The sequence below is a fragment of the Mesoplodon mirus genome (assembly GCF_964341445.2).
Source record: "Mesoplodon mirus genome assembly, chromosome: 4".
Lineage (NCBI taxonomy): Eukaryota > Metazoa > Chordata > Mammalia > Artiodactyla > Ziphiidae > Mesoplodon > Mesoplodon mirus.
The window spans coordinates 103,946,188-103,956,985 of NC_138979.1; the positions used below are offsets into that span (position 1 = coordinate 103,946,188).

Here is a 10,798-nt window from a genome sequence, read left to right on the forward strand (position 1 = left end):
GGCTGGCCTGGCACCATGGACCCTCCATCCTGGAAACCAGTCTCAGGCCTCCTGGGCAAGAGTCTGGCCACTCCCAGCCTTTGATATTTGGGACCAGAGGGTACTCCCCCAACTCCCAGGTGTAGGTGGGGAATTGAAATTGCCTCCTGCAGGAAGCCTTCTCTAGATTGCCTTTACCCCACTAGCATCCTCCATCTGGGCAGCCCCCAACACTACAGATACCTGTAATAAAGAGCTCTTCTCATATCCTCCAGTGATCTGAGTGGATGTGAGGGATGCCAGGGAACTGAGAAAGAAGGGACCAGAGGAGGGAGGGGATGAGGCATGAGTCAAAGCTGGTGTCTTTGAGTTTTATTGGGAAGGGGAGTCCATTGTAGTGTGGGAGGTCAGACCAATAGATCTAGTACCTGTGAAATAAAGTTCATTATCTGGCTTCTCTGGAGAGGTATGGAGCCCCCTCAGAAGAGCTGGGCTGAAGAAGAAGCCACTCATCCCACTTCTACTCCTCCCTCGCCCGGTAAATTAGTGTCATCAGCTCTGGGAACACTGGGGCTTTTATGGGGGCCAGGCCCTGCGCGTGCAGTGTGTCCTGTAGTGGTCGGCACCTGGCCCTATAGTACCGTATGAACCGCCCCGCACCGCGGGGTTTCAGTCTCTCGCCTGCATGCATGGCGGGGATGCAGGCGCACGTCCTTCTGTCAGACCCTCCGGTCCGTGGGGACGGGGCCCAGCCTCATCTCTCAGCCAGGCTGGCCAGGATGCCAATGAGATTGTCCAGCCCCATCAAATAGCCGTCCTCTCGGTTGCCCTCCTCCCAGGGCCGCCGGTGGTCCAGGGTCTGGCCGTCGGGGAGGGGCGTGGTCTTGCCGAAGTCGATGAGCCATACGCCGGCGCGGTGGCAGTGATCATGCACGAAGAGGAGCGAGCTGCCGATCACCTGCCGAGTCCCACACCGTCAGGCTACGGCTCTAATCCGGAGAAGCCCTCCACCCTGTTCCCTCACAGACCACAGACCCGGTACCTGAGCCTACTCCTCTTACCTCGTGCTTCCTAAAGAACTCAGAGACCTCCAGTGTGTCCCGGATCTGCTGCAGGCGGTTCAGATACCTCCTCTGGAGAGGGTAGAGTAGGAGAGGAGAACAAATTAACTAAATACCAGTTGAACCTCTGCGAATATGAGGAGCGCCATGATGCATGCTTGGCTTGGCAAATACCGTGGTGAGGAAGGCACAGGCCCCCACGTGGCGCGCAGCCAGAAGGGAAGGAATGTAAAGCAATTACAACACAATGCGATAAATGCTATGATGGGGGTCACATAGGGTAGGGTGCTACATAAATTGACCTGACCTGGGGACACCCCTAGGTATCAGGCTCCCCAACACCTCAGGGTTCTGGGATCCCGCACTCACCAGCACTTCGGCATCCCCTTGCACAAACTCCTCGAAGACGCGAATCACCTGCTCCCGGCTTCGCGTGGTCTTGAAGTCTGTGCTGCAGGAGCCGTCGGCTTTCTGTAGGAGGTGGGCAGAAATTGTCAGGGGTCCCGTGCCCGCCCGAGGGGAGAGGATCAGGCCAGAGCAGCGGTACCTTCCGGGACGTTGAATGCCAGGGACAGCGAGACTGCCGCCAGAGGTTGCCTCTTCCGGGGACTGTCAGGGTGGGAGGTCAACATGGAGGACAGACACCGCCCAGTGGGGCTGGGGCGGGGGAAGGGCTCGGGAGGTGCAAGGCGAAGTGGGCCTGGCTCACCTTAATGCCCTCGATGCGGAAGCCAAGCGTGGTACTGGAGCTGATGCCTTCTCGCCACTGCATGTAGCGCGGCTTAGTGACCGCGCGCTGCGCGTGCTCCTCCTCGGTGGGTGCCGCAGGGTCTATGGCCAGCATCTTCTTGTACATGTCCTTCCGCAGCTTGGGCCGCTCGCGGGCTTTGGTCAGCTCCTCTTCCAGGTAAGTCCTACGGAGGCGCAGACAGCGGCGGGGCTTGCGCGGGCGCACACCCGGACCCTGTAAAGCGCGGCCTTGGGCACGCGTAGAGAGCTCGTCCCCGCCCCGGGCCCTTTACAGGTTCCCACCTGCCCGGTAGGGCACGCGTACCTGACGCCCATCTTGCAGTCAAGCACGCAGGGCCCATCGAAGCCGTCGAGCAGGTCCTGCAACTGCAGGTAGCTCTCGCCGTCGCGCTCCACCACGCCGTGGAAGGCGGGCACGCAGCCGCGCAGCGCGTCCGCCATGAGCCGTGCCAGGCAGTAGCGCTCGGGCTCTGAGCTACGCTTCAGAATCAGCCCGCTGCTGCCCGCCGCCTTGAAACTCCCTGCGGGCAGGCGCTAGTTAGTGCTGCCTAGTCCCTTCCTCCCCGCCTCCACCCACCTCCCCCGTGCCTGCCCCGTGCTCACCCGTGTGCCCCGCCAGTTGCACCCAGGCGTAGCGCTTCTTGAAAGGGCTCATGACGGGCAGATTCACCATGGTCCGGATCTTCTGCCAGTGGCTTTTCTGAAAGCGACACGGTCCCGGTCTGTAAGTTAGCGTCTGCATAAGCCCTCCTTCCTCTGGAACGTGGTCTCGCCCAGCCCAACCTTACAATAAGCAGCTAGGGCCTGATGAGTCAATCATTCATTCGCTCAGGGAAAGTTTATTGTGAGCCTGTGTGGCGGACCCTGAGACAAGCACATGGAGTTGACAGACATCCAGCTCTTCAGTGTGCTGAAAAGAGCCCTGGGCTCAGCGTCAGAAAGCTCACGTTTGCACCCCAGTTCTGCTGCTCCAAAGCTGCATGGACAGGTTACTAAACTGCTCTGTCGAGGTTTTAGGACTTTTGTGAGCATGAGAATCACACGGTGGTCACTCTTGTTTAAAAAAATGCAGATTTTCAGGTCCACGACAGGGAAATTCTGAGCAGTCTGGGGTGGGACCAAAAATGTGCATTTCTACCAATGCCTCCGGATATTCTGCGGCCTGAGAAGCCTCTGAGCTCAGTTTCTTCATCTGTAAAATGGGGAAATAACCACTCTCGCTGGGTTGTTGTGAGTAGTAAATGAGGCTTGAGTGTGACAGATGCCCCCACCCCCAACCCATTCCTTGGCATGAAGCAGTAGCTGGACAAATCTGGATTATTGTTTCATTTACTTGGGACCATTGGTTCCTCTCATTTAAGGAGAAAGACAAACATGGAAACAAACCATTACATAGGCCCAGGGCAGGGAGGCCAGCCTGGTAGGGCCTGGAGAAAGAGTGGCTTTGGGCTCCCCAAGGTCCTCTTGCTATCCCTAGAGGCCATCTCACTCCTAGCCAGTTGAAAAGGCCCAGGGCACCCTTAGTCCTGATCTGGACCCAGAAACCTGGGCTTTGAAAATGGGATACAGAGCTGAGGGTCTGTCATCTTAGATGAAATTGGGAGGGAAATGTAGATTTTGGTGTACCTTTTGCCTCTTGACCATTGTGTCTAGCCTTCAGCCAGTCCTGAGAGTATCTCATCCTCTGGACCTTTCCTCTTCCCACCGCAAACTCATCAGTCCTGTGTCTACCCACTGAAGTGCAGAGGTTTGCTCCTCCAAACAGTGTGTCTGCTGCCTCCTCCCAGGGTGCCTGCCTTTTAGAGGCGTTACACGTGTGCCTCCACAAGCGTGGAACCCAGGAATCCAGCTTCCCTGACCAGAGGGTGTTCTAACAGGGAGAGGGAGAACTGGCATGCTGGCCTAAGCAGGGGAGGCTGATGACCATAAAACCCCTTTCCATGGGGAGGAGATGGAAGTTAGTGACAGAGCACTGGATGGGGAGTCCGGAGTTGGTTCCAGTCCTGGCTCTGTCACTTTCTATCTGAGTGAACCCAAGGGAGAATTTCATCTGTGTGAGCCTGTTTCCTCTGGACCTAGCTGTTGCCATAACAGGAGCCACCATTTACTGACCGCCTACTGCATGCCAGGCACTTCTCATCTCCATCAGACAGCATTGCTCCTGTTTGCCTACTGAAGTCCCTACATGGCACACTAGGGTGTGATCACTTTTCCAATCCCTGGGGATCTGGGGGTGTAGCCAGAAGCAGCCCACTAGAAGCATGACATCTCTTTCAAAACTCCCTTTTTCACTCTTTAAATACATGCAAGGTTTGCATTATGCTGCATAATAAATCCAAGTTTTATTATAAAACTCTCCCACCTCCAAATCCTCAAATAAAATTCCAGGAAGATGTATGTGCTGTGTGTATTGAGTGGCACCATCCCTCTTCCCCCACACTCAGTTTGAGATTCGTTATGCTGCTGCACATGCAGAGCAAGTGCATGAGGTGGTAATTATTGCCATTTTACGGAAGGCAATCAAAGTTCAGAGAGTTAACATCCCCTCCATCCCTGCTCCCAGCCCCCAGTCTCTGCCTTAAGCTCCAGTTCAACCCCCTCCTCATGCTTCAATTGCCCCAGCAGGTTCCAAAATCCATGCTACCACCCAGACTCCCTTTAGGGGTCAAAGGGGACCCTGCAGGAGAAAGAGTTTTGTACAAGATGAAGCAATTTGCAGCCACAAGCTGGTATGTTTTAATCACTGAGGAAACACTGAGATCTGTTTGGGGACCCCTCTCTGTTGGCTGGACACTTTCCCTTCATCCAAAGGGATGGGTTTAATGGTGGGGCTTCGGGCAGCTTTAGGGACTTACTGGCAGAGTTTGGGGGACAGTGGGACCAGAATGGACTTCATCAGAGGGTACATCTAGTTCTGTAGCCACCCTAGTAGAAGAAGGAACCAGCCTTGGGTTAGGTGAGATGGGAGAACGGCATCATCCTTTCTTCTGGGATCATGTGGGAGCAGTGAGTGAGGCTGGAAGGTGGAAGGTGTGCCTGGTAGAAGAGGATTTAGTACCTGCAGTCCTGGGCTACTGACACTTGACTGATGTGTGATAACATAGCATTGACTTGCTCCCAAGCTGAGGTAACATGGGGTCATCTCTCCACTCTCCCCACCACAGTTTTGTGAGGACCATATCAGCGAAGAGCAGCAAAGACTAAGGCTGGCTCCAGCCATGTGGGTTACAAAGGGCTTTCACACCCATAATGCCATCTCAGCCCTCTCAGCCACCTCTTGAGGTTGGTTGGTAATGACAGGATTTAGTTCTTCTGCCAGTAATGCATATGGTCAAACATGGAAGGAGTTGATGCAAGTATCATGGAACTCTGTAGTCTTCCATCTTAGGGAGCTACCTCCCCCAGGGAACATAATGCATAGAAAGATGCATGTGTCCAAAAAGGTTCTGGGAGAATCATTCTTTGGTGGGTGGGTGGGGATTTGGGCACACGAACAACAGCAGGGAATATATTTTTGAGCAGGTAAGGCTTTTATTGTATGAATATCAGAAAGCAGATTCATTATGTTACAGAGTGAAATCTAGCTGAAAAGAGGGCTAAAACTCCATCCTCTGGTACAGTCTATTCCACCACAGAAGTCTGGGAAAGCCACTCACAGCCAAGAGGCTACCCAGACATCTTGGGACAAAAAGCTCAGGAGAGCTGACCATGTGAAAGAGTCTTTGATGAAGTCACAGGAGGACCCTCTGATACTTCCTCACTCATGGAGCTGGACAGGGAGCATCTCTCTCTGGGCAGGGCTTAGCTGGATACTAGCCTCAGACCCTCCTTTGTCTGAGCTCTATTTGGAAGCCCTGAGGACTCTCCTCCTTCTCATATCACACCAGATATTCAGTGTATCTTCTGCCAGAACGGATCCTTTGCTTCGTCTTTGGTGTTCATCCCCATCCTTCCTGACTTCTGCTCCCTACCTCCAGCCATCCAGACTCTGGCTAAAGCTCTCTACCACCCAACCCCCTCACCATGTTCCCAATACTCTATCAAATAAGCACTCCTGGTGGCGGTGGTGATGAGAACAATCCGTTTAAATTTATAAGATGATTTGCACTAAGGTATAAGTGACCCACGACTTCACCCTCCCAGGGGCATTTGCTTTTTAAAAAGGAAGCCTGTTAACCTAAATTCTGCTCTATAATTAGTGAGAAGTGAAGTGTGGGAATTCTGGGTCCAGGACAGGATCGAATCCAGGTCTCCTTACCCATCCTGGAGCACTGAGAGAAGAGAACCAAACGAACAAGAGTCAAACACCCTCTCTTCTGCTAGAGCAACACCCCAAAATTATTTTAAGAGGCAGACAAGGCCTAAGAATACAGTCATGCCAGCCACCCTTGGGGATAGGGCCCCAACTCCTCTCCTGGCCTGTATGGTTTTCCCTGCCCATGACTCTTCCCTCTACCGTAGGAGAGGACCCAGGAGGGAGGCAGGTTGCCCAGTCCCAACTACCTTGCGGGGAGCCCAGCTCCAGGCTCTGGGAAGACTGTGCGTAGCTCCTAGGAAGAGAAGTGAAGGATGTACAAGCCGGGCAGAGCCTCCCCTCTCTTCCCGTTGTCCACCCAGGCCTGAGTTGTAAGGGGCTGGCGAGCTGGAAGCTGCCGAGCACTGCCTCAGCACCCTTCTCCCAGGTGCATCCTTCACGGTCAGCCAGCCGATGGGCTCTGCTTCCTACCTGGGGAAGCCCTAAAGGCAGCCTGGGCGGGCGCACTGTGCTGCTCCCGGCCTGGCCGCGAGGCAAAGTCCGAGCCGGGCCCTCCACGCAGACGCAGGCGGCCTCTGTCAACAGCCCCTGGCTTATCTGCCGCCGCTGCCTCGGCTGTTTGCCTTCGGGGAGGCCCCGGCGTGCTGGGGGTTGGGAAGGCCTGGGACTCGCCGCCCTGGAGCTGGAAAGGCTCTCAACGGCCATCTGCTCCAGCTCCTGCCGCGCCGGGTGACAGCGAGGCCCAGAGTGGGAGAGGCCGGCCGAAGACGCCCAGACAGAGCTGCGACTGGTCCCCGGAGTCTTGACCCAGGCTGGCCTGTCTACGTTGTACACGGTCCTGGGCCGCGGGACCTCCTCCGCCTTTGGGAGGAAGAGCGAAGCTGGGGGCTCCCCTCGTGGCTCCCTTCCTCCAGCGCCCGCCTCTCAGCTGTCAGAGATTTGAGCGGGGGAGCGGTAGGCCCACAGCTACTGCTCTGGGTTTTCGGAGGTGGGGAGGGAGGAGTACTCTCACTGCCCCACATCACCGCCTTAGAAACCACTGGGCGGCACCCGCCTCCTTTCAGGCGCCAGGGTTGCACCAGGAATGATCGGGGATCAGGGTACGCCGGGGGAGGAGAGAGGGACTCCCCGCACCCTACACCTGGTGGCGGAGTGTGTTCCTGCTCTATGAGACTTTTCCCTTCTTCCTCTTGTGTCACTTACAAACCACGCCGCCCTCTGGGTAATGTAAGTCTCAGGGGTAACTGAGTCACGGAGCCACGGCAAGTCATTACAGTGACTCCCGCGCCTCGTCCAATCCGAGCGCGGGGGGAGCCCAGGTCCAGCAGGCCCCGGCAACCCCGGCGCGCGTCCGCCGCCCTCACCGCCCTTCTGGGCAGGCCCCGAGCCACCAGAGCCTGCGGGGCGCCCTTCGCCTCTCCCTCCACTACAGGGACACTTGCATAACGTGGATCTAGAGCAACTCTTTCGCGTTGACCGCGGATAGTTATGTGAAGTATTTGGCCTTGGTTAAAACCAGGGGAACAAGACGGCTATCCTAGGCGCGGCACATGCAGGAGGGGCAGGCACCGGGAATGACTTCACCGCACCCTAGCCTGGGTTATCCGAGGGTCAAACCTGGCCCCGGAACATCCAGGCTACCAGAGGCGGAGGTCAGCAGGCTGGTACCACCCTTTCGGCCTCAGTTTACCTTCTCCCGGGCCAGAATTAGGAGGAGTAAAGCGGAGGCGGGCTGCGTTCCGCCCCCTGCCAGAGCTCCCAGTCCCGCGCCCCTCCCTTCCCTGCGTCCACGCCTGGTGCAGGCTCCGGGAGCAGACGGCGGCGGCTAGCGAGCAGAGCCTGGAGCGCGGCTCCACTCCCACTCAGGAGAGGGAAACCGTGGCAACGGCGGGGGGTGGGGCCGCGGCGCGGGAGAGGGGGAGGCAGAGAGGGAGACTCGTTGACCCCACTCTCCGAGAGTTCGTGGGGCAGCGCTAAGCCCCTCCGATCCCTCCAACCATCTCTCAGCCAGCAAGTCACGCTCCCCCCCCGCCCCCTCCCCGCTCCCAGTGGCCGGTCGCAGACTCCTCCTTACTCTCTTAGACGCCCCAGGGCCCGGGCCGTGACTCGCCTGTGGAACCGGGGTGACCACTGTAAAAGTGAGGGGTCGGCCCGGCGCCTCCCTTTGACCCCAATGCCCTCCTAAAGAGTGAGAATGGGACCCGCCGGGGAGGGAGCTTAGGGCAGGAGTCGGTCCGCAGAGAGCTCAACGCAGGTCCCCGCACGCAGCCCCCGCGCCCCGCGCTGGCCCCGCCCCCGCGGCCAGTACCTGACCCACGTCCTCGCTCGTTTCCAGCTGCACGTTGCCGCGGCTCCGGCTCTCGCTGTCGCTCAGAAGATCGTCCTCCGAGTCCTCGGGCAGCGACGAGGAGCCAGTGGAGGAGAGCGACGAGGTGGAGAGGCGGCGCGGCTGCTGCAGGTGCGACGAGCCCACGGCCGGGAGGCAGCCACCCTCCGGCTTGGGCGGCCCGGGGCTGGCCGGGGTCACGTCCGGCTCCTCGGCCGTCACAGTCAACTGCGGGATCACCGGGGCAGGGGGAGCCCGCGGAAGCCCGTTGGGGATCTGTCTCCCCCGCCGCTTGGCCCCGCGGGCCCGGGGCTCCCCTGCGGCGGCGGCGGCAGCGACCGCGGCGCAGCGCGCCTCGAAAAGCAGGCGCAGCTCCCCGACACTCCGGCGCGGGGCCCGCTCCAGCCCGGGGCTGCAGGGCCCCGCGCCTCCCGGTCGCGCCATGCCCGTCGGGCCCCCGGGCAGGGTCATTTCCCAGCAAGAGAGCCGCCGGGGAGCCCACCAGCCCGCGGCGCGGCGGGTACTGGAGCCGCTCGGCCCCTCAGGCTTGAGACTGCCCCGAGGCGGAGCCTGCGCGGCCGCTCGCCTGGGCCCCGCCTCGGCCGCGCCCCCCGCCCACTCCTTTCACTTTCAGAGAAAGCGCGGGCCTCCTTGGGCTCCTGCCCAGAAGGGAAGGCTCCCGGTTGCTCCTCCGGGTGGCCGAGAAGCCCAGACCTCCTGGAAACACACAAAACCCGGGCCTGGCCCTCGCGGCCTCTCAGTGCCCACTCTCGAGAAGACTGGAGGGGCTGCTCCGCCCCACGCCGTGCCGCGTCCCCGGGAGATTCCTCCTGGCAACTCCAAGGGCCCCGACCCCGCAGGGGAGGAACTGATCCAGCTCTTGCTCTCGCACCCAGTCCCTCGGGCTCCTTTCCGCGTTCCACCCATCCTGGGCTAGGGCTTCCAGGTCTCCGGGACTTTTCTCCGCCCGGGGCCCCTTCGGCACAGAGTTCAAGGCCTTCGGCTTCCCAAAGAAGCCTCACCCCAGGGCATGTGCCCAAGTGGGGACTCTGTCTTGGGAACGAGCTGAGGCTTCTCTCCCTCCCTACCCCTCCAGCTCCCCACTTCCCGGCTGGCAGAGTACAAGGTCAGGGGGCGGGACCTGAATCTCTCCAGGTTTTCCTGGTGGAGACCTGGGCAGCATCCCTGGCTGCTGGCTGGCGAGGGCTGAGCCCTTCTTCCTCCTTTCCTTTTGGAGTTCGGGGCTTGGAGTCTGCTGTGGGGCTGTAAGCAAGTCATTTCACCTCCTTTGAACTGCTGATTCTCCTTGTTAGGGTTGTTGTCCACCTCACAGGATTGATGTGAGAATGAAATGAAAGATGTGCTATCTCTAAAACGTTGGTAATTTTAGTGTGAGCGGTAGAAAGAGCCAGCCTCAGGTTCACCACACCCCAGATGTGATTTTAGGCAGTCTCTTCACCTTTCTAAGTTCCATTTTCTTACTTGTAAACGTAGGAAAACCTCACCTGACCCACAGAGTTGTGGCTGTGAAACTGGGAAGAGGGTGCTAATGGTGGTGAAGGATCTCATACACTGCAACATTCTCAGCAGTGGCATCATAGTGGCGGGTCTTTGGTCACTTCGCATGTTAGCGGTCAGCTGAGCTGCAAAGGCTGCTTTGTGTAGAAGTCAGCATTTCACAGCATTTCCTGTTTTCCCCCCAATGCCATGAGTGAGAATCCCTCATCAGGTGCCCGGTGCCTAGGGGTTATTGGGGGACTTCTGGGGAGACTGCCCTGAGAAGGACGGCCTCTGAGCTGATGAAGGCCAAAAGGAGGAGCTTACTTTCGTTATCTCCCTTCAGCCAGAATTCAAGGATGGCCCAGGAGGAGAGAAAAGGAGGGTTCAGAGAGACAGTGGGAGCCTTCAGCAAAGAAGAAAGGAGAAGATCCCTGGGGGGGGAATTGATGAAGAAGGTAAAGTGTGGAAGAAAGAGTGGGAGGGGGAGAAAGGAGGAGAAACTGAAGGAATGAAGGAGTGAGAGAAAGAAGGAAATACAGGAGTCTGAATACTTAAGTCCTCTGTGGAGAACCTGGGAAGACACATGGCTATTTCTCTGGGACACAGAGGTCTTCAGGAGCCTGGGTGTTTGGGTGAGGGGAGTACTCAAGGGCTTGAAGGCCCAGAAACACCCATGTCTCTTGCTCTCACTTCTCTCCCTCCTTCAGAGCTACCCTGCTTAATGGTGGGAGCTGGGAAGGTACTGCCCTCAGAGAGGAGACTGGGGGCAAATCCAGGGTTGAGAGAGTCAGCAAGGACCTGTCAGAACTGGAAAGGTGGGAAGAGAAGCGAGAGGAGGGAACATGTACTCCACACCTGTGTGCCAGTCAATGGATGGGCAACGTTGGAGGCATGAGCAGGCTGGGAGCTGGTGTCAATCTGGCCGCC

General features: G+C 58.0%; 1 protein-coding gene across 1 annotated transcript; it reads right to left on the bottom strand.

The window, feature by feature from the left end:
- Positions 1–344: 344 nt before the first annotated feature.
- ITPKA (inositol-trisphosphate 3-kinase A) lies at positions 345–8,842 on the bottom strand (the record flags this gene model as incomplete). Its single annotated transcript, XM_082618014.1, has 7 exons — positions 345–937; positions 1,041–1,112; positions 1,410–1,511; positions 1,750–1,954; positions 2,095–2,311; positions 2,394–2,490; positions 8,354–8,842. The coding sequence occupies 7 exons, from the start codon at positions 8,840–8,842 to the stop codon at positions 734–736; spliced, it is 1,386 nt and encodes a 461-aa protein (XP_082474140.1). The 3' UTR covers positions 345–733.
- Between the last annotated feature and the right edge of the window lie 1,956 nt (positions 8,843–10,798).